Source organism: Saccopteryx bilineata, chromosome 9, assembly GCF_036850765.1.
Source record: "Saccopteryx bilineata isolate mSacBil1 chromosome 9, mSacBil1_pri_phased_curated, whole genome shotgun sequence".
Lineage (NCBI taxonomy): Eukaryota > Metazoa > Chordata > Mammalia > Chiroptera > Emballonuridae > Saccopteryx > Saccopteryx bilineata.
Genome location: NC_089498.1, coordinates 60,749,953 through 60,774,023, shown reverse-complemented (window position 1 = coordinate 60,774,023; position 24,071 = coordinate 60,749,953). Strand labels below are relative to the sequence as shown.

At 38.5% G+C, this 24,071-nt stretch overlaps 1 protein-coding gene across 3 annotated transcripts in view; it reads left to right on the top strand.

The window, feature by feature from the left end:
- The window catches only part of SLC16A9 (solute carrier family 16 member 9), a 73,282-nt gene that overhangs the window by 46,384 nt on the left and 2,827 nt on the right, over window positions 1-24,071 (top strand). For all 3 annotated transcript variants that reach the window (XM_066243217.1, XM_066243219.1, XM_066243218.1), the window contains exons 4-5: window positions 1,513-1,656; window positions 17,484-17,579. In XM_066243217.1, coding sequence (XP_066099314.1) covers window positions 1,513-1,656; window positions 17,484-17,579 — 240 coding nt within the window. The remainder of the gene's footprint in view (window positions 1-1,512; window positions 1,657-17,483; window positions 17,580-24,071) is intronic.

Sequence of the window (24,071 nt, the reverse complement as noted above, 5' to 3'; positions counted from 1 at the left end):
ATGTTGTATGGTACCAAAAACTACAGAATTAATATTAATATTTTAAGAGGCTTGGAGAACATTTTATTAATTTGGGTTAAGGTGTGCAGAGAAATTGTGGGAGTAGTCTCTGTACTGTGTGATTGGCATAGTCAGGATGGCCCTTGGCATTGTATTGTAAATGCAAAGGGGAGGAAAACATGGATCCCCAGACATTCCACCACACCTGTGGGGAAAGGGGTGAATGGCTAGCCAGGTACAGGGAGAGAAAAGCCAAAATAAACCTTTTCTTATAGCAATGAGCCATTTGTGGGCATTTGTCCCCACAGAAACTACCTCTCCTATGTAAATGTGTGTGGTTAACACATGTGACTCTGGACAGAGAGATGGCAGATAAACACTAGATAATATAGGAATGCCTTTTAATATGTAAAGAAACATCTTTCTACCATTGTGTTGGCTTGTAAATTTTGTTTTCTCCAAAAGGATGTATGGCTTGCAAATTGAACATGGTCCTATCATGTTAAAGGACATGTGATTATAACCAATAGTGGTAAGGGGCTCCTAATTACAATTTTTGCTTCTGTACTTCCCACTTACAAAACTATAAAAACTAAGTAGAACAAAGGGCCAGCGTGCTCTCCTTCAGATTTCTTTTGGAGTTGCCGCTTGGCCAAGCTAGACAATAAAGCTTTGGTGTATAATCGACGGACTTTGTTTGTGTCTTCAATGTTTCGGGTCCCTCCGGATTAGGATTAACATCTAGGAAGAGAAAAACTACCTCACCCTCACCTCTTCCTTCTATAGGATCGCTATTGTTTGTATCCAATCAATTAACACATCTGTTTTCAGCACCAATTATATGACTGGCCTTATGCTGGGAAGGAGATCTGAATAGGAAAGGGGCCTGGCACATGCAGGAGACAGAAATCCTCAGAATATGAGGGTTACAACCGTGGCCTCTGGAGTCAGCCTAACTGGGCTTTTACTCTCTATTACACTTTTGGTGGCAACTGCGGCCGCCACTCACATCACTGAAGAATGAGAACTGATTGGACACTTACTTGGGCCAGGCCCTGTGACCAGCTTTATAGCTGTGCTCTTATCTGTCCTTCCAGTAACATTATGAAGGGGCTGATATTAGTGATACACTTTTTTAGATGAAAAAACTGAGGCACAAAGAGATCAAATAATGCCCAAAATCAAAGAGCCAGCAAGTAGTAAAGCTCAAATTTGAAGAGAGTCTGATTCCAGAGCCCCTATTTCTTAACTGTGTGACTTTAGCATCCTGAAACTTTAATTTCCTATTCAAAAACAAATATCTGTCTTCCATGGCTGCAGTAACATTAAAATGAAATGAAGTATTTTATGTGAAATCCTCAAATAGCATCCAGCACTTCTAATACATAGTAAATACATAGATGTTCATTATTATTTTAGTGCTGTTATTTTATGTGAGAATCATTTTAAACTTATATTGGGGTGTGTAAAATAATTGTGAAATAAATGAAGGTTTTATTTATTTATTTTTAGGTCCTATCTGCAGCCTCTGTGTCTCATCTTTTGGAGCAAGACCCGTGACGATCTTCAGTGGCTTCCTGGTGGCTGGAGGCCTAATGTTGAGTGGTTTTGCTCCTAATATCTACTTTCTGTTTTTTTCCTATGGCATTGTTGTAGGTAAGAAACCTGATCACTCTGACTTTTCTAAGCTTCAGGAATTGATCATAATTTTACCAGTGTCAGCTTTATTATTTAGTTCATATAAAAAGTAAAAATGTTCAGTAGTAATTTACTTTCAATGGCCACCTCACCAAAAATGGTTGCTTTAGTAAAACGTCCACCAGCGAATCAAAATATTTGAAAGGATGAATGTGTTCTAACAATGCACATTGTTCTCTTTTGAGGAAGATTTTTCATTTCAGCACTTGTCTCTAAAGCACACAAAGGAAGAAAGGGAGGGGGCGTCTAAGACTTTCATGTGACTGACATCTGTAGCTTTTCCCTGACTTAGGAAGTTATCCCTTTCATGTGAGTCGGTTAAAAAGGGCTCTGTTGAATTTTTCTTGTTCATACCATCTGTTGCCAGGACCCCAATCACAAAGTCACAGCAGAAGTAAATAGTAGATTGTAAAGCACAGAGTTTAAAATTTTCTTTAAAAAAAAATAAGGCATGATTGGCCCTGGTAGGTTGGTTCAGTGGGTAGAGCATTGGCCCAGTGAACAGCACTGAGGATAGCTTGGTTGATTCAAGCATTGGCCCCAGATGGGGATTGCCAGGTGGATCCTGGTCAGGGTGCATGCAGAAGTCTGCTTTTCTATCTCCCTTCCTCTCACTTAAAAAAAAAAGACATAATTAAAGAAAACTGAATAGTGGGGATGATTAATGATGATTTGGATACAGCAGAGGACAAGTACAGGATTTGGGACTGGAGAAGTTTTTTTTTTGGCGGGGGGTGCTTTTGTGTTGTATTCTACTAATTGTGTCCAATGTTAAATGTCACCAGACTCAATGTTTGTAGGAGCTGCTGGTAGGGAATTTGAAAAGACACCAGCTTTCAATGTTTTTTCTTGGTGTCTGGAAGAACCTATTTTGTTGAAAACCACTACTCCCCTCTTTTACTTGAGACTATTTCCTCAGTAATACATAATAGGAAAAACAGCAGCCAGTATTCACTGAGTACATACTGTGTACCAGGGTCTGCACTAAGTGCTTTAACTGATCACATTTAAACTTCCCAAGAACTATTTTACCCAGAGGGAAGGTGAAGCTCACAAAGTGAAAGACTAATGAAAGCAACATGGCGAGGGCACCTGTGGTAGAGCCACTCAGTGTAACACACATCTTGACTCTTGTACATTTTTATAATTATTTTTAGTTCTTTTAGCACTCAAAATTTATTTTAACTTTAATTATGGACCCTAATACTACGTAGATATTAATCTAAACAAGCAGAACACTTGTTAGTTCTTTGAGAAAACAGTATATATTAGATATTTTATTTTCCTTATAAAGCTTAAAACCATTTTGAACCTGAAGCTACAAATATACTGAATAATCATTTTGTACTCTTGTCTAAAATAATGAAAATGTAGATATCTGTGTTATGTATGAATGGGATTATTCCTCTCAGAACATAAGACAAAAAAGAACAAATCATTTCTTTAGGACAGAATTTCTTTAGATTGTTCTTTTTACATGGAAAGTTGACTCATGATGCCGTTGATTTGATTTGAGTATTTTCCTCAAACTCTGGACTAACCATTTAAAATTTCACAGGGTTTTATTCCTAGTCATCATTTCTAGATAAAGCCTTTGTGAGTATATATCCTAAGTTCTCACTGACCTAATAACTAATTGAAAGTGAGTGATAGCATCACATTTGCATTACCTATAAATAAAATTGAATTTTTAAAAAGAAAAAATGAGTTGACATTAAGATTTATATACATTTGATTGTGTCAGAAGAATATCTAAGGATATAGAGAAAGAAAAAGACAAAATTAACTCACTCCTATAATTAAATTTCAAAATTTCTGTAGCAATGGAGAGCGTTTTACCAATTTGTGAAATTGATTTTGATTTGGCTCATGTTATTGGAAGATTTCAATAGCTAATCCTGTTCTCCCTCCCCTGTGAACACATGGCCTTCACTTAATTAGATATTGGTCTTGATTTTCTCTTTTGGCTGCTGCTGTTGGTGATGGTGGGTTTACAGAGCTTCTACTTGGCTTTACCCACTATGGTAACTCTTACTGCACTGGCCAAGGAACAACATGTATGGAAGTATACTAAAATGTATGTGTGCTCCAAATAAATATCAGCAACTGGGGAAATGAGTTCTCGATGGGTCCATGGACTCAGCAGTCCCACTGTGAGCCAGACCTGGGCCATGATCCCATATATTACCTGCCTTCCCACTATATGACCCCACTATGAGGGGAGACCCTATTAGTGCTCTCGTTTCCTAGTTAACAATATCAGCTTGTACCCAATCTCCAACAATGCTTAAAACATATTCCCTTTACCCCTTTGTGTGATTACCTAAATACTGCTTTGGTTCTTTTTGGGTAAGGTTTCAAGATCTAATTATCTACTTGTCATAGTGTTTGTTGTAGTGTTCTTCCTCCTGGAATCCCAGCTTCCCCTTTAATGAGTGGATTTGGGGTCAGAAACAGTCTCAGGTCTGGTGAATGTACATGACTCTGATTTGGCAACATGGTATGAATTCATGTAACCAGAAGGAAGTTGTCAGCTCATGGAGAGACTAATGGGCTTCATGTCAGGAGATGTAAGTTCTGTGAACTTGAGCAAGGACCTTGATTTCTACAAGTAACTGTCCCCTTATCTGTGAAGGCTGGCTTAGCAACCTAGCCATATAGGTCTTGTGGGGACTACATGAAGCCAAGCAAAATATAGATAAACATAAAAGAAAGAAAAGATTTGAGTTACATTTAAATTAACTTAAAAAATATCACTCACTCTAGTAATTCTTAGGGCCTGTGAGCTACTATTTGTTCGCATATTGTTAACACTAATTCCATGGTTGTCTTCCTTGTGGTTTTATTCCATCAGCAGGCTCATAATATAGAGCTCATAGAATGTTTTGGGGATAAATAAATGGGATAATAATGAATAATGACACTTCCATTCTTTCATTATTTGAAGTAGAATATCCCATTGAAAAGGAAGTGACAGGAAATTATTACACAGAGTATAACTCATTCTCCTTTCCATATTATGAGTTCTGTAGAAAAAGAAAAAAGAAAGATTCAATCTAATGATAACATTCATTGAGCACCAGCTCCGTTTAGCATTGTGTTCTTGTGGACAAGTCCTGCCAGGGGTGAGGATGACAGAGACGCAAAGACCCGACTCCAGGGACCAAGTTCAGTGACACAGATCCGCTTTATTCAGGAAGTAATCTAGCTTATATACATGGGTTCAGCCAATAGGATGTTACAGTGTGTCCTTCATAGCCAATGGCTGAAAAGATCAGGGAGCAGCATGGTTGGTGCTGAGTCACTTCCTTATAGCCTGCGAGCTTCCTTCCTGGGTATGCCCAGGAGGGTTCTGGGAGCTGGAGTATTCTCACAGCATTGCATCAGCCGCAGCTGCTAGGAATGTGCTCTGCGCTTCACCCACAGTGTTCTAAGCATTTTCATTTGTTGGGAATGAATTAAATGGGCTCTTAAGTTAGACAGAATGGCATAGGGAAGGAGCAAGCACTAATAGGTGGGCTCTGGGGTCAGACAGTAGGGATTAACCTTATTAGAACTTGTCAGCTGTGTGACTCCAGACAACTAGCTTTCTTGCTTTCCCAGTTTTAAAACTGAGCATACAGTGGTACCTTGAGATATGAACAGACCAACATATGAATTTTTAAAGATACAAGCTGCGACTCGGTCTGTATTTTTGTTCGAGATCCCAGCGAAATTCCGAGATATGAGTTGTGATTCGAGAAGCTGCCGCTAGTTGGTGCGTTGGCGCATGGGTCCAGTATCGGTAGTTTGGTACACGAGTTGACTGACTTATGAGCTCGGTTACAAAATGAATTAAATTCGTATCTCAAGGTACCATTGTAATAATAGCATCCAACCTACAAGCTTTGTGGATTGATGAGATAATGCAATAAATATTCACTAGCATAACCATTATTAGTTTTGTAAAGTGGAAAATTATTTAATCTCTCTGGTTTCTATTCCTTTTTTTTTTTTTTTTTTTGTATTTTTCTGAAGCTGGAAACGGGGAGAGACAGTCAGACAGACTCCCGCATGTGCCCGACCGGGATCCACCCGGCATGCCCACCAGGGGCGACGCTCTGCCCACCAGGGGGCGATGCTCTGCCCCTCCGGGGCGTCGCTCTGCCGAGACCAGAGCCACTCTAGTGCCTGGGGCAGAGGCCAAGGAGCCATCCCCAGCGCCCGGGCCATCTTTGCTCCAATGGAGCCTCGCTGCAGGAGGGGAAGGGAGAGACAGAGAGGAAGGAGGGGGTGGCGGGGGTGGAGAAGCAAATGGGTGCTTCTCCTATGTGCCCTGGCCAGGAATCGAACCCGGGTCCCCCGCACGCCAGGCCGACGCTCTACCGCTGAGCCAACAGGCCAGGGCCTCTATTCTTTTTTTTTTAATGAGACTAATATAAGCTCAGAGATATTGTGACTAGTCATGAGATACTGTATATAGCAAAGCACACAAAAGTTTTTTAATATATGTTTGTTTTCTTTTCCTTCAATTTTTTGACTTGTTAGTTCAAGACCATAGCAGCAGTTTTTTCCTACTAAACAAGCTCTATGAAATCAAATGTATTTTTGAACAGATTAAAGAATATAGAAAAATAAACTTATATTTTGTTAAATTATGGTACAAAAAACCGAAAGAACACTGAAGTGTGTTAATTGGCATAATTCTGTTCTGCTAATCAATATTTAAAAAATAGCATCTTGAACATACGTTATCTGTTCGATTTTTGTAGCTAAAATAAATGGCAGCTTGCCAGTTTTTTAAAATGACTATAAATAAGGTGACCAATCGTCCTCCTTTAGGAAGGACAGTCCTTCTTTTGTAAGTTCCGTCCTCCCTCGAAAAGTATCCTTCTACATGTCCTCCTTTTTGATATTGGAAGACTAATCCGTAAATGTCCGTATTTGATCGATGCAGAGTTGATCCATTGCGTGTGGTGTGATGTATTTGTATCTAAATGAGTACTTTTTTTTTACAATTATTATTAAAAATTAATAGGCATATAAGCATAACTATAATATAAAATATTACAAATGCTTTATTATGCATTTATCATATTTTAGTATATTATTGTTGCAATGAATAAAATGTTTCTTTTATTTACAATATTGTTTTCAATTTATTTTTATCCTCCTTTTCATTGTAAAAAAGTGGTCACCTTACTATAAACCATGCTGCCAAACCGTGATTGAGGCTCCTATTTTCTCAATAACTTTCCTAAATCAAAAAAAGGAGAGTATGGTGGGAGACTGGGAATGGGATGAGAAAAGGGGACACAGGAAATATGCCCTAAATGAATTGCTCAAGCTTCTTCCCAGTAATATTTCTCTTTGCTTTTCTAAAAAGCAAACTCAAAATCAATTTCTTGCATTCTGTTCCTTCATAACATTGTTATTTAGCTACTCAGTTACTGTTTTCTCAATATTCTGATCTTGATTTGGGGGAAATTTTTTCTTTTCCTTCATTTTCTTGGTAACATCTGCATAGGTAGGCCATTAAGCTTGGGGAGAGGAAAAACTACATTCATAGAAAATCCAATTCTCCTAATCTAGTTCTAGCAAATGAAGTAAAGGTTATTTCTCTTATATTTACTTCAGCAATTAGAGTCTTATAAGCTTTTTTGGTTTTTAATTGTTATATCTTTAAAGACAGTCTTTTGTCTCTCATGGATGTTCAATTATAATAAAGAACTATGATTTTCTAATTAGTCTCAGGCTATATCCATATAATGCCATAATACTCAGATAAAGGTGAAAAAAAATACCAATAGAATAGCTATTTTTCAGTACATTTATTATATTCCAAGTACAGATACTAAATCTTCTACATTGCTTTATCTCTTAATCCTTATAGTTATCTTGTGAGATTGTTTTTAATGATAAGGAAACTAAGAATTATAGAATTTAAATAAACTCTCAAATTCCCAAAGTCACAAAGCCAATTAGTAATAGAGCTGGGATTCAAATCCTGTACACTTAACCAGTCAATGCCATGTTCAGGGTACTCAGGCTAAATATATAAAGTTTAGAGCCACATCAATAAAAAAAACTAGCCAATGACTTGGATTTTATAACTTTCTATGCAGATGTTTTAGTATAGAATCATAACAGTACCTACCTTTAGCTACATTTAGATACTCTTACCTTATTTATCTTTTTCAGCGTCTTAAGATACATTCTCACAATTTCATTTCTAGTAGTAGATATTTCTGCATTACTATTTGCAATTGCCTACCCTAACCTTTGAACAGGAATATAAGCCATATTGGCTCAGATAGTCAAAGAGGTTGTTGAAATACTTGTTTCAGAATATACAGAACAAGGATTTGCCCAAAGGACCAAGAGACAGGTCCCCATACCACAGTGACAAACTGCCCCAGTTTGCTCAGGAGTAAGGGCTTCTCCTGGATGTGAGACCTCTAGTGATCAAACAGGGGAAGTCCCGGGCAAATCAGAATGAGTTAATTCCCCTCCCCCACACATATAGTCTGAATTCTGGAGCTCCAACCTCAGCATTTTTTAACACTGCCATATTAGAAAGCAGTTACTAAAATGTTTTGTTTACATAAAAATAATACTGCAGGGAGAAAGTCTTGTATTATAAATGCAGGGACTCTTGAGATAGTTCAGTTACACACACACCAAATATGTATAAAATGACAGCATATTTAAAAATAGTTCATAGACACCATGGTTGAGTAACTTACCGTATTTCCCCTGTATAAGACACACAGTTTTCAAAAAAATTTGGGATCTAAAAACTGGGTGCGTCTTATACAGTGATTGTAGGTGTTTTTACTTGCATTTCCCACTTTTTTGTGCTTGTTTTTGCGCTTATAGCTGAAGTAAGTGATTTGTCATCAGACACAGATGAGGACAAGCTAATGGATGGGAGTTTTGATGGTGATGAGTTGTATGAATTTTATGATAAATAAACTTGAATTCAATAACTTTATGTAATACATTTTTTCAAATTTAGGGCCCTAAAATTAAGATGCATCTTATACATGGGGAAATACGGTAGTTGGTTAGAGCATTGTTCGATATGCCAAGGTTGAGGGTTTGATCCCCAGTCAGGACACATAAAAGAATCAACCAATTAATGCATAAATAAGTAAAACAACAAATCGATATTTCTCTCTCTTTCTTTTTCTCAAATCAATTTTTTAAAAGTTTTTAAAATTTATAGACATTTTTAAAAATATGTACACAATTTCAGGTGTTTTATTGCTCTCTCCTGAAAATGAACCAAAATTTTATTTGCATGATTTTATCCACGTGCTAGTCTAGTTCCTTACAAGTGCTTGCTTTATATATTCTGAGTATTTTTTAATATTACAGTGTTTTATTTCAATTATATTTTCACCTTATAACTCTCTAATTAGTTTAATTGATCTAGTTGTTTTACAGTTTATTGGTAAGGATTGAGAAAAATGAGTAAATGAGGTGGTGTAGTCTGATTTGCATAAAGCACTATCCTATAGTGCATAGTAGTTTTAAGTTTGTTGTACCCTTCCTTTAAACCATATGATTCTAATTCTGTATCTCTAATGATGCTATCCATTCACATGAATTACTATGAAATAAAAAATCTTTAATATTTTTAAACTATGATTTAATTTTTGGCTCTTCTAATTTAAAAATCAGCATAATTTAATTGAAAAACAAAATATAAAAACATATACACACATATATATGCATAGAATGTATATTTGTTATATGTTAGAAAAAAATGAGAGGTAGAGATGAAGAGGAAAATGCAAAAAAGAGTGACAGTAAAAATAGAAATGGTTGAAATTAGCTGGTGTGACTTAAAATTGGCAGACTTAAATGAGATTTATGGAAAAAAGTAGTATAATAACTTTTGTGGAGAGGTTCATTGAATAGACATTTTTTAGATGATTTTCAATTACAGTTGACATATAATATTATATAGCTTTAGGTGTACAACATAGTGAATATACATTTATATGACGTACAAAGATATCAGCCTAATAAATATAGTAGCCATGTGACATCATACATAGTTACGTGTATTACAATACTATTGAGTATGTTCTGTATACTATACTTTATATCCTCATGACTATTATGTAACTACCAATTTTTACTTCTTATTCACTACCCCTTTTCACCCATTCCCGGAACATCCCTCCCATCTGGCAACCATCACTACGTTCTGTTTATTTATGAGTTTGTTTCTATTTTGTTTGTTCACTGATATTGTTTATTAGTTTCCACTTGTAAATGAAATTATATGGCATCTGTCTTTCTCTGTTTGACTTATTTCACTCAGCATAATACCTTTAGGTCCATCCGTGTTGTTGCAGATGGCAAGATTCCCATTCTTTTTCATGACTAATATTCCATTATATATTTATCTCTTCTTTATCATTTATCTATCAGCGGATATGTAGGTTTATAAACAATGCTTCAGTGAACACAGGAATGTATATGTCTTTTTGAATTAGTGTTTTGGGTCTCTTCAGTTGAATCCCCAGAAGTTGAATTGCTGGTTTCTTCTTTGTCTTGTTACAGCCTTTGTATTAAAGTCTATTTTGTCTGATTTGAGTATTGCTACCCCAGCTTTCATTTGTTGGTTCCATTTGCATAAAATATCTTTTTACTTTTAGTTTGTGTATATATTTTTACCTGAAGTGGGTCTCTTTTAAACAGCATATCTAAGGGTCTTGTTTTCCATTCAGCCACCCTATGTCTTTTGATTGGAGCATTTAATCCATTTACATTTAAAGTAAGTATTGATAGGTATGTGGTTATTGCCATTTTATTATTCATATTTTATTATTTTTCTTCTTCTAAAAGAAGACCCTTTAACATTTCTCATAATGCCGGTTTGGTGGTGATGAACTCCATTACCTTTTTCTTATGTGGGAAGCTATTTCTATGTCCTTCAATTGTAAATGACAGCCTTGCTGGGTAGAGTAATCTCGGTTGTATTTCCTTGCTTTTCATCACCTAATATTTTGTGCCAATCTCTTCTGATCTGTAAAGTTTCTGTTGAGAAATTAACTGATAGCCTTATGGGAGCTCTGTTTGTAGATAAATAACTGCTTTTCTTTTGCAGCTTTAAAATTTTTTTTTGTTTTGTCTTTAACCTTTGGCCTTTTAGTTATGAGGTAACTTGGTATGGGCCTCTTTGAGATCATCTTGTTTGAGACTCTCTGGGGTTCCTGGATTTGTATGTTTATTTCTTTCATCAGGTTAGGAAAATTTTCCCATTCATTCTTTTTTTAAATAGGTTTTCAATTCCTTGCTCTCTCTCTTCTTTTTCTGACACCTCCATGATATGAATGTTGGTATGCTTAATGTTGTCCCAGAGGCCCCTTAAACTATTCTTTTTTTTTTATTTTTGTTGTTCTGTTTGGGTGTTTTCTGCTACCTATTGTCCAAATCACTGATTTGATGCTCTGCTTCAACTATTCTATTGTAGATTCCCTCTAATGTATTCTTCACTACAGTTACTGTAATCTTTATTTCTGACTGGTTCTTTTTTGTTTCTTATCTTCACTTTTATGTTTCCTATCTCTTTGTTAATGTTCTCACTGAGATCATTGAACATTACCAGTGTTTTGAATTCTGCATCTGGTTTTTTGCTTGCCTTCATTTTGTTTAGTTCTTTTTCTGAAGATCATTCTTTCATTTAAGACATATTTCATTGTCTTCTCATTTTGGCTGCCTTCCTGTGTTTCTATGTATTACATAGTGTTACTATGTCTGCCAGTCTTGTTAGAGTGGCCTTGTGTGGTTTGTGTCTTGTGGGGCCCAGTGGTTCAGTCTTCCTGGTCACCCGAGCCAGGTGCTCCAGGAATGTCCTTTCGTGATTTCTGGGTGCCCTCCTATTGTAGTTGAGCTTTGACTGCTGTTGGCATGTCGATTAGAGGAATTGACCCTCAGGTTAATTGGGTGTGATGAGTGGCTGTGACCACAGTGGAGGAGCTGGACAGGGGCTGACTCTATGAAGCAGGATTCTCTTTAGCAGGGCTCAGGTGCCCGCTGTGTTTGCCCTTTGTGTATCATTTGTGGAGATGGTTGGGTGGTTCTCTGGTGTGCTCTGAAGCTGGCCACTGGGTATGTTGGTTGTGGGGCCTCTTGGGAGGTGCAGATCAAGGTTATCCACTGCCTGTGCCCTGCCTGGGGCCACTTGGTAATGAGCTACAAAGTGATCTGCAGATGGTTGCTACTTGTACTGGGCTTGGTGCCTGGGAAAAGCTAAGCTGCAAATTGAGGACAGCTGCCAGTAGGGCTGGGTTTGGGGCTGCTTAGCAAGAGATATGTGGCACACAGAGGCCAGATGCTGCTTGTTTGGGGTTTGTGAACCTTTGTGAGGTTTTAAGCTAGTCCATAGCACAAGCTGAGACAGGCCATTTGTATGGGAAAGGCAGAGGAAGCAGCTTGAGTGAGCCCAAAGTTGGGTGGGGTATGGTCTTAGGGAATCATCGGGGTGGAGGAGGTTAGCCAAGAGACTCAGACATGGCGCCTGCACTTGGAGGGCTCAGCAAAAGAACAGTGGCTTCTGCCAGTACTTCTATCTGGGAGAAAGCTGCACCTCTAGCAACTGATCTGAAGCCAGACAATTCAGTTTCTCCCTATATTCTCTGGCTCCTTTCTAGCTGTTGTCCCAGTGCTGGAGCTCAGAGCGAGTGAGTCCATTAGCAAGTAAATCTCGGGGTTAGCCCTCTAAGAGAAACTCCCGGGACTCCAGCAGCCCTTGTCTCATCCGGCCAAAGTCCTCTCTGGTTTTCACAGCCAGGTGTTGCGGGGGCTTCTCTTTCTGGCACCGGAACTCTGGGCTGAGGGGCCAGGTGTGCAGTTGGGACATCTTGTTCCTCAGGGGAACCTCTGCAGCCAACATAATTTCTCCCAATTTTTAACCTCCACATGTTGGTGTGGGACCAGTTAGTTCCTTGTCTCTGCTCCTCATACCATTCTTCACATGGCTGTTTCTGTATCTTATTTATAGGACTCTGTTCAACTAGACGTTAGGCAGTTCTCAATGATGGTTGTGATGAAGTTTAGTTGTATTTTTTATGTAGTTCTGGGAGGAGGTGAGTATAATGTTTATCTTCTTCACCATCTTTAACAGAATTTTTTTTCCAATTAAAAAAAAATATGTGTAACCCTGGCTGGTTGGCTCAATGGTAGAGCATTGGCCCGGCATGTGGATGTCCCAGGTTCAATTCCAAGTCAGGGTACACAGGAAAAGCAACCATCTGCTTCTCTACTCCTCCTCCTCCCACTTTTCTCTCTCTCTTCTCTTCCCCTCCTGCAACCATGGCTCAATTAGAGTGAGTTGGCCCTGAGCGCTGAGGATGGCTCCATAACCTATGCCTCAGGTGCTAAAAAATGGCTCCAGTTGCAATGGAACAATGGCCCAGATGGGCAGCGCATCACCCCCTAGTGGGCTTGCCAGGTGGATCCTGGTTGGGTGCATGTGGGAGTCTCCCTGCTTCTCACTTAAAAAATATGTGTGTGAGTGTTTATTTATATACCATATAAATACTATGTATGTATGTATGTATACATACATCAAATAAAATGATTGATCTATATATTCTGCTTATATATTTTGAAAACTTGTCATAGACATCTTTTCATTCAATAATTATACTTCTGCAACATCATTTTTTTATGGCAACTTCAATAGACATTTTTAAAAACATTCACTTCATGCCAGAATCAGACCTGGAACCAGGATACTCATATAAGTAAGACACAGCCTGCCATCAGGTAGCTCTCTGTCTAATCAGGAGAATAGACTTGTAAATATATAACTTATAACACAGAAAAAAATGCAATAATAAAATGAAACCAAGGTTCAGTGCTGGTGTAGTGTGTCTGTGTGGGGGAGAAAGGAACTTCATATAAGAAGTTATGGTTGAGTTGAGTCTTTGAAGGACAGTACGATGTGATCGGGGGGATATGAGTTGAAAGGAGAATGACAGTGGTAGGAAGAAGACATTCCAAGACTCAATGTTCAGGGGCATGAAATACGAAGCAGTCCTTTCATGGGTGTTTGTTTATGTCAATTATTTCAAATGTAAGCAGGGTTCAATGAAAATGTGGCTATTTTAGCTCACTACTAAAATAATTCCATAAATGATTTTCCTTGCAGCAATTGTTATAATTCAGATGAAGCATTTTAAAACTTTTTGTTTTTACTGTTAGTGTATAATAGTGACACGTATAAGAAGTCAAATTTGATACCAATACCATGATCGATACTAAGGCTCTTCTACTTCTACTCACCCTCCTCTCTTCTGTACCCTCAGCATAAATGTGAATACAATAAAAAAAAAAACAGAGAACATCTTAGAATTATTATGAAAACAGTTTTGACTTTACCGACTTCATGAGAGATCTTTGGGTATCGAGACCTCTCTTTAACAACCGCTGATTAAGATCATCCTGATACAGATGTGGAGAGGCCTTATTCCACCTTCTACTTTTTGAACAGTTTAGAGAAAATGCATTTCAAATTTATGCTACATTTTAAAAAAGTGAGATAATCTTATCTGAAATCCATTGCCTTAAAATAATTTTTTAAGACTGCTTTCCTTTTAGTCTAAAATTAAAAGTTTAAAAGTTGCTGCTTCAACTTTTTCTAGACTAGTATTTAGTAATTGGATATGTCTGTTTCTCATATCTCTAAATGCTTAACATTTATAAGAACCCTCATAGCCAAATCACAGGAAAGTAAATGCATTCTTCCTGCAAAGGTTTTCTGAGATAGTCCTTAGTAAAGAGTGACTTATTTTTACTTCACAAAATTGATTGTTCAGAAACAAGTCTTATTTCATGTCTTAAAATGTTCTATATGTATTGTAGTAATGACAACTGTATAAATCAATCCAACTTCTGTTTAGTTAATGGGATAGTATTGCTTCCCTTAACTCATACAAATGAGTGCTTTATTTTAGAAGGTTTATTCAAGTATAATTGTTTTAATTTATCTCATTTTTTAAAGAAGACTTTTTATGCAATCAGATATGATCATCTGAGTCCTGAGTTATTTTTTTCCCTCTTCTTTTCCAAGTGAGAGGAGGAGAGATAGAGAGACAGACTCCCATATGTGCTCCAACTGGGATCCATCTGGCAATCCCTATCTGCGGCTGATGTTCTGCCTATCTGGGGCCATGCTTGCAATCAAGCTATTTTTAGCACCTGAGTCAGAGGCTCCACAGCACCATCCTTAGCACCCAGGGCCGATGCACTTGAACCAACAGAGCTATGGCTGCAGGAGGAGAAGAGAGAGAGAGCAAGAGAGAGAGAGAGAGAAGGGGAGGAGGAGGGGTGGAGAAGCAGATGATCACTTCTGTGTGCCCTGACTGGGAATTGAACGCAGGATATCCACACACTGGGCCAATGCCCTACCTCTGAGCCAACTGACCAGGACCTCCTGCATTATTTAAAAAGCTAATTTCCTAGAATGTTTATGCAATATATTTGTTAAGCCCATGTATTCTTTCAAATTATAGTCCAGGTAGCAATTAAAAATAATGAAAATTATGTTACTAACTCATCTAGTAGACGGTTAAAAACAGTTTTTAGACTGCAGCTCATGCATTGTTTATAGAGTGATTCTCAAGAACAGATGATGTTGTCAAAGAAAAAGAAATAGTTATGACTTAGAAGCCAGAGGAAAATTTTATGAAAATGAACGGGTTTATCAGGTACTTAATAGGGATGAAAAGTATAAACTAAGAAACAGGAGCCTTAGAGAAGTTCTAGAGATAAACATTGCCCTTGGTTCTCAAGAGAGGGAAGTTCAAATTTACAGAAAAGTAGAGAACAGTAAAGCAGTGGTCCCCAACCTTTTTTGGGCCACGGACCGGTTTAATGTCAGAAAATATTTTCACGGACGGGCCTTTAGGGTGGGACGGATAAATGTATCATGTGACCGAGACAAGCATCAAGAGTGAGTCTTGGATGTAACAGAGGGAATCTGGTCATTTTTAAAAAATAAAACATCGTTCAGACTTAAATATAAATAAAACAGAAATAATGTAAGTTATTTCGTCTTTCTCTGCAGACCGGTACCAAATGGCCCATGGACCAGTACAGGTCCGGGGCCCAGGGGTTGGGGACCACTGCAGTATATAGCAAACAATTAGCACATATGCTCACTACTTAAATTTAACAGTTGTTAATATTTTATCTTTTTTTGTGAAGGTCCTTTAAATTAAATTAAAACATCATGACATTTTACTTCTAAATAAGGTAGTGTTATAATGTAAGAATGTCCAAATTGATAGAAGAGTTTATTTGAGCCAAACTGAGGACGTGCCTGGAAGTAAGATCTCAGTAGACTGAGGCAGTGCTCCTGAGAAGGGCAGTTCTGCAGTTCTCGTCATGCACTTGGAGTCAAAGGAGGGAACATAAGGAAGATGACATGAAGTCCGTTTGTGGTAGATTAAGGAGGTGGGGGAAAGCCAGTCAGGAAAATCTCCAAGATTGGATGGAAAAAGGGGAAAATAAATACTCATCTTACATTGGTGGGTAGAGGACAGTTAACATTTAACAGCTATAGTAAATAGGGATGATATACAGGCAACAAGATCATGTGCTCCCTTGAGAGTGATTGCACCTCTAAGGGGTCTGGAAAAGAGGATGACTTCTGGTATTTCGAAGGTGTATTAACCTAGATCAGGGGTCCCCAAACTTTTTACACAGGGGGCCAGTTCACTGTCCCTCAGACCATTGGAGGGCCGGACTATAAAAAAAACTATGAACAAATTCCTATGCACACTGCACATATCTTATTTTAAAGTAAAAAAACAAAATGGGAACAAATACATATTTAAAATAAAGAACAAGTAAATTTAAATCAACAAACTGACCAATATTTCAATGGGAACTATGCTCCTCTCACTGACCACCAATGAAAGAGGTGCCCCTTCCAGAAGTGCGGCGGGGGCCGGATAAATGGCCTCAGGGGGCCGCATGTGGCCCGTGGGCCGTAGTTTGGGGACCCCTGACCTAGATGCACAAGAACAATGGACAAGGCTTGCTTAAGACAAAGATAAACATTTTACTAAGGAAGTTATAGGTGTGGGGCTTAGCGTGACCTGCCCAAATAGAAATTTGTGATCTCATTCCCTTGTGAGGTTACTCTTAGTCACTGAGCTTATCAGATTTATTAATAGCTCTTTTTTCATTCAAGTAGTTTGCAGCTCTAAAAGATAAAAACTTACAAGTATACATTTTACTGTGATGTGTTCATCTGAAGACAGCTGAGGACCTGCCGAGGGTTTTTGTTTTGCAAACTGAAGTGTACAAACTACGAGCTCTAGCAAAATAGGTTGGGATGATGAAAGGGATTTTATAAAATTGTTTAGAGAACTTAGAGGAAGAAGAACATTGAGCTAAGGACAGGAATTTGAAAGAGAGACAGATATAGATGGGGCACTTTTGATTAAATTTTGCTATTAGGTGTGTGGTTTAATCACTTTCTCTGTTTTCCCATAATGTCTTAATTAAAATTTTCATTATTTATTTTTGCTTTATAAATTTGATTATTTTTTTTTAACTTGACCCTGACCTTTGGATGTATGTAGAGTGAAAACTGAGCATACATAAATGTGTCCATTGAAGCTGCCCAACTCACATTAAAGGGATCTGGGAATTCATACTCAGAAGAGTTTTAGCCAGTCAGTAATACAATGTCCTATTGGAATTATGCCTTTTTTGTTTTTTGCATTGAAGTACTATAGTCTGTCTTAATCTATGTAATGTCTTCTTATGTTTAGGTCTTGGATGTGGTTTATTATACACAGCAACAGTGACTATTACGTGCCAGTACTTTGACAGCCGCCGAGGCCTTGCACTTGGCCTGATTTCAACAGGTACATTTTCAACATAAGCCCAGCCTTGTTACTGTGTAGCCTTCTAGTCAAAGTCAAAAGTTATCAAACTCAGATATGTTTAACCAGCCACTCCCCAGCTACCACTCAGGTAGTGCTATGTTTTTCCTCTAGTCCTAGAAGGAAATTTAATTTTCTACTGTACATCTGGTGTGACTTTCAGAAAAGCCTAAGGTACACACGTGAAAAATCTGGACGTTAGATGTCTAATACGTTGATGTAGGAAACCTCCAAACCTGTAGAGAATTTCTGTAAGAGTTTATTTGAATCAAACTGATGACATATTCTGGGAAGCTCCTTTTTTTTTGCAACTTCTTTTATTCATTTAAATTAATGAGGAAACATAAGGAAGATTACATGGAATTGGAGAAAAAAATAGGGTGGGGATTGGATCACAGGATCGTTAATTGAGATAATATGTTCTTGGGAGGGTGATTATTTCAAAGGTGTGTTAACCTAGATGCACAGCCACAGTGGACAGGGGGCTCGTTTAAGGAAAATATAAACCTTTTACTAAAACGTTATATGCTTGGGGTGTGATTACCTACCATGACTTGCCCAGTTAGGAATTTATGATCAGATCACCCTGTGAGGTTACTTTTCTGTGGAAGCCTTTTTCTTCATCCACAAATATAATATAGGAAAAGAAAGCTGATAGGTCCAGTAAGTTGAGAGTCGCATGCTGGTGAGACCCCAAAGAAGCAGAGAGCACATATGTAAAGCACATTATCCCTGAGAAACATAGGAGAAATGAGTGTCAACATAAGAAATTTCCAAACCTGTACAAATTTTTTTTTATAATTTTTTTTTGTGTGTGTGTGTGTGTGTGGCAGAGACAGAAAGAGTCAGAGAGAGGGACAGATGGGGACAGACAGACAGGAAGGGAGAGAGATGAGAAACATCAATTCTTCGTTGCAGTTCCTTAGTTGTTCATTGATTGATCTCTCGTGTGCCTTGACTGTGGGGCTATAGCAGACCAAGTGACCCCTTGCTCAAGCCAGCGACCTTGGGTCCAAGCTAGTGAGCTCTGCTCAAACCAGATGAGCCTGTGCTCAAGTTGGTGAACTCGGGGTCTTGAACCTGGGTCCTCTGCATCCCAGTCTGATGCTCTATCCACTGCGCCACCACCTGGTCAGGCTGTATGAATTTTTTATGAATTTATTTGAGCCAAACTGTTGACAATTGCCAGAAAGCAAAGTCTCAATGGATTGAGAAAATGCCCTAGAAAAGGGTGGTTTTACTGCTTATTTTATACATTAGAATAAAAGGGGAGGACATAAAGAGGTTACATGAAATTGGTGATAGATTAGGGAGGCGCAAGAAAGCAAAGTGGGGAAATAGCTGGGATCGAATAAAAAGTAAAAATGTATATACTGAAACTTCTTTTACATAGTCAGGAATAAGATAATTGACAGTTAACAATTAACATGATAACAATAATAATGAGGGGGTTTTTGGTCCCTGCTCTGGTGGGATACCTGCCCTGAGCAGGGTAGGAAAAAAAAGATTACCCTTCCATTTCAATGACATGTTATCAGGTATGTTATTGTAGATGCAAAAGACAAGAGACAGGCTCCCTTAAGGTAAATATTGACCTTTGTTAGAGAAAAATAACACCTTAAGACATATCTACCCACCGCAGTTGCTTTTAGTTAGATAGTTTTCATTTCAGACCATCTTGTGTGTTACTTTAGGTCTGAGTCTGCAAGGCCACCATGCAGGCTTTCCCAGAGCTTGTCAGGTTCAGCATGGGGCCCCTTTTTCGTCCACAGAGGGAGCTGAAGACTCCTAAGGTCACTTTCAGAAGGAATGCTGCTAATAGGCCTCAACCTCCATTTATTGTGAAACTTACAATTTCCACAAAAAAGTAGAAAGGACCTATTTAACAATAAGAAACAAAACAATAAAAAAAGAAAGAGAAAAAAAGGACCAATTTATGAATACCTCTTACTGACCTATTTGTAAATCCGAAAGACAGGTCTCTATTCTCGCTATTCCTTTAATAGTCAAGAGATGACCACTGAGGTAGTGGGAGAAATGTCAATATAAATATTTCTGGACGCTCCCTGATATTTCAAAGTGGTGGTTTGCTTTGCAGATGAATTTTTTTCCTAAGCTGTCTGGGGAACTTATCCATATTTCTGTAGCCAATATTTTATGAGTTTGCTTAGGAGATGAAGCTGCCAAGTTTACTAAAAGTTGTACATGTGCTACTTGTTAATGGCTGGGTATTCCTGGGAAGCCAGGCTTTCAGATAAACTGAATAACATTTGTATTCAGTTTATCTGGCAACAGCATCCAACTTAATGTTTCATTCCTGAGGCCAACCTGGTGGCAACAAAGTGATTCCAGATGGAATTACTTCTAGCTTGCTATTTACACAAGGTAGTTTAAGGAAGCATGGCCATGTGAGAAGTGTGAATCCTGGCCCAGGAGGAGAGAGGTCAGAACCTGAGGGCATGGCCAAGGTAGAAATGGGAGAAGAAATAGAAGAAAACAAGGTGGAGAATCCAGAGCAGTTGGAATGCAATATCAGGAACCTGACAGCATCTCCCACAAATGTGGAAAGAATTGTGTGAGTAGGCGTGGCGGGCAGCTTAAAGGACAATGGGTATGATCTACACCAGGGGTTGGGAGTCTTTTTGGCTGAAAGAGCCATGAACGCCACATATTTTAAAATGTAATTCCATGAGAGCCATACAACGACCCGTGTACATTACGCATTATCCAATAAAAATTTGGTGTTGTCCCGGAGGACAGCTGCGATTGGCTCCAGCCACCTGCAACCATGAACATGAGTGGTAGGAAATGAATGGATTGTAATACATGAGAATGTTTTATATTTTTAACGTTTTTTTTTTTTTAATTAAAGATTTGTCTGCGAGCCAGATGCAGCCATGAAAAGAGCCATGTCTGGCTTGCGAGCCATAGGTTCCCGACCCCTGCTCTTTACTATATCTTTTTAGTAGAGGCACTATCATGTACCAACAAGCATAGACCCTGGAGCCAGACCTGGTTTTTTTTGTTGTTGTTGTTTTCTTTTTTTTGTATTTTTCTGAAGCTGGAAACGGGGAGAGACAGTCAGACAGACTCCCGCATGCGCCCGACCGGGATCCACCCGGCACGCCCACCAGGGGCGATGCTCTGCCCACCAGGGAGCGATGCTCTGCCCCTCCGGGGCATCGCTCTGCGGCGACCAGAGCCACTCTAGCACCTGGTGCAGAGGCCAAGGAGCCATCCCCAGCGCCCGGGCCATCTTTGCTCCAATGGAGCTTTGGCTGCGGGAGGGGAAGAGAGAGACAGAGAGGAAGGGGGGGGGGTGGAGAAGCAAATGGGCGCTTCTCCTATGTGCCCTGGCCGGGAATCGAACCCAGGTCCCCCGCACGCCAGGCCGACGCTCTACCACTGAGCCAACCGGCCAGGGCCCAGACCTGGTTTTGAATCCTGCCTGTGTGGCCCACTAGCTGTCTGATGATGGACAAGTTAACTGTTCTAACTGTTCAGCCTCAGTTTTATGAACTGTGAAATGGAAATAAAATAGTCCTTATTGCATTGAGTTATTGGGAATATTAAAGGAGTTTTTGTGTAAGGCATATGGCAAGGGTTTTAAAAGTATTAGCCATTATAATTGTAACTTAGAATGTCCAAATTTGTTTGTGTTGAAGGTGTCAAAAACTGTATGCTGGGAGAGCTGCTCTTGCTTTTCACTCAGTCTGGGGAGGAGGGCATGAGGGCTTGGGCCATGGCACACTTGAATCAAAAATGGAGCTACCATGGACAGTCAAGATTTGGCAGAATTTTAAGGAGTGTTCAGTTTCAACTCACAGGGAGCTAGGTGAGGCAAGATTAGGGAGTAGCATGAATCCACTGTCTTGTTGGGCTGCTATAACAAAGCACCACAGAGTGGGTAGCTTATAAACATTAGAAATGTATTTCTCATCATTCTAGAGGTTGGCAGGTTCAAGAACAAGGCATCAGCAAATTCAACGTCTGGTGAGGGCCCGTTTTCTAGTTGAGAGATGGCCATCATTCCACTGTGTCCTCACATGGCAGAAGAGGAGAGGAAGCTCTCTAAATTGTCTTTATAAACGCACTAATCCCATTCAGGAGAGCTCTGCCAACATGACCTCGTCACTTCCCAAAGGCCCCACCTCCTCATACCATCACCTTGGGGACTAAGTTTCAGGATATAAATTTTGGGGAACACAAACATTTAGTCTGTAACATCCAACTTCAATGAAAGAGATGACAAGCAAACTATAACTTTTTTAATTGAAAAGAAAACTATACCTTTTTTTTTAATTGAAAAGAAACCAATAGTGAAAGTATTTGAAATATTGTGACCTAGTTCAAAGAAAGGAACATGGGCATGAAATGAAGGTTGTAGGGACTCGATCTCACTCTGTGGTGAACGGGGGTTGGTGAACGAATGCCCGTGGACCATGTCTGGTTTATGGTCTGTTTTTTGTACAGCTCACAAGCTAAGAAAGATTTTTGCATATTTGTTATAGTTTAAAAACAAACAGACTATTTTATGGTGTGGGAAAATTATGTGAAATTCGCATTTCAGTGCTCGTAATTAAGGTTGTATTGCGTTACAATCATGCTCTATCCTTATAAGCCTTCTCTGGCTGCCTTCATGCTTCAGCGGCAAAATTGAGCGTTTGCAACGGAGACCGTACAGCCTGCTGTAGCTTAGACATTTACTTTCTGGCCCTTTATAGAAAAAGATGATTGATGCTTGGTATTAATAGTTAATCAAAGCATGAATGTATCTCTTACTATTTCAGGTTCTCTGAACATCAATATTTTCCCTCTTTATGATAATATATCATAGACATGCATGGGAGTATAATTCATTCTTTATTTCATATTATCCTTTACAGTCCAGGGGTCTCAAACTCGCGGCCCGCGGGCCGCATGCGGCCCGCCCACCAATTTTGTGCGGCCTGCAGACTAATCAGGTACTCTGAACATCAATTAATATTTTCCCTCTTTATGATGATATATCATAGACATGCATGGGAGTACAATTCATTCTTTATTTCATATTATCCTTTACACTGATGATTTTTAAATTAGGGTTTTCTTTTTGAAAAATAAATATTACAGTTTTCAGTTTACACAGTTTCCCATGAAAGCTCTGAATTACCCTTATGTCCTGAAAGAATTCCTGCATCTATCCAAGCTTTAGCTGCATTCTTGTGGGATGTAGGCTGAGGAAACTAGTGTCTAATGTGTAATTTGATCATGCTGACCTGTCATGTACTTAGCACATCATAAGTATTCAGTGAATTTCATTTAATGTAGTTTTCCTTATGTTTCCTGATGTTGAGAGCTAAACTTGGTTGGTGAGCAACGAATGGAGAAGTTGCTTATTTGTTTCAATTGACGGTCAAAATATAAAACCTGCCAAAATGCCAAAGCATTTCCTTTAATATTCCCAAAAACCCAATGCAAATATCTAGTGGTATGGCAACCTTGTTAGAATGTATGCAAAGAAATGCTGTTAGACAAAAATGTGAAGTAACAGAGAATGGATATTAATGCAGTGCAGAAGTACATGAAATAGTGCTATTTTCTATTCTTCCATTTTGTTTTTTGAAGTGCTTTGAACTTTTGAACGGTGTGCCACTTTTAGAAAAATAAGGAAAGGATTGAATTTGTCAACTTATTGTTTTTCAATAGTCAGCAAAGGAGATACTATCTTACTAGTCATAAAACAACATTGTTTTAGCTGGCATTACACTAACATGAGCTATTAACATTTTCATGCAAAGAAATTGGAAGGGGGTATTAAAAAGCTAACTTTAAAAATGTTAGAAAGGGACAACTGTGGTCCCCCCCCAAAAAATATTTTCTTACAAATCTAAGAGAGTCATTTGGTTACTTAATAAGAATTTTTGGCTAGATGGGTTTTCTGTTGGGGTTGTGAAGTAATTTGTTATAGATCATTTTAAAGGTATGATCAAACTATTGACCTTTTTTTATTTTGCATTTTTTATTAAATTTAATACAGTGACATTGATAAATCATGGTATATATGTTGAGAGAAAACATTTCCAGATTATTTTGACATTTGATTATGCTGTATACCCCTCACCCAAAGTCAAATTGTCTTCTGTCACCTTCTATCTGGTTTTCTTTGTGACCCTCCCCTCCCCTACCCCCTCTCTCCTTCCTCGCCCCATCTCCCCTCCCCCCACCCCCCCACCTCCGTTGCCATCACATTCTTGTTCATGTCTCTGAGTCTCATTTTTATGTACATATATACTATGGAATACTACTCAGCCATAAGAAATGATGACATCGGATCATTTACAATAACATGGATGGACCTTGATAACATTATATGGAGTGAAATAAGTAAATCAGAAAAAACTAAGAACTATATGAATCCATACTATTGACTTATTTTTAAAAACAGATCTATTTATTTCTCTCCTGCTTTTTCACGTGACATTTTAAAATGAT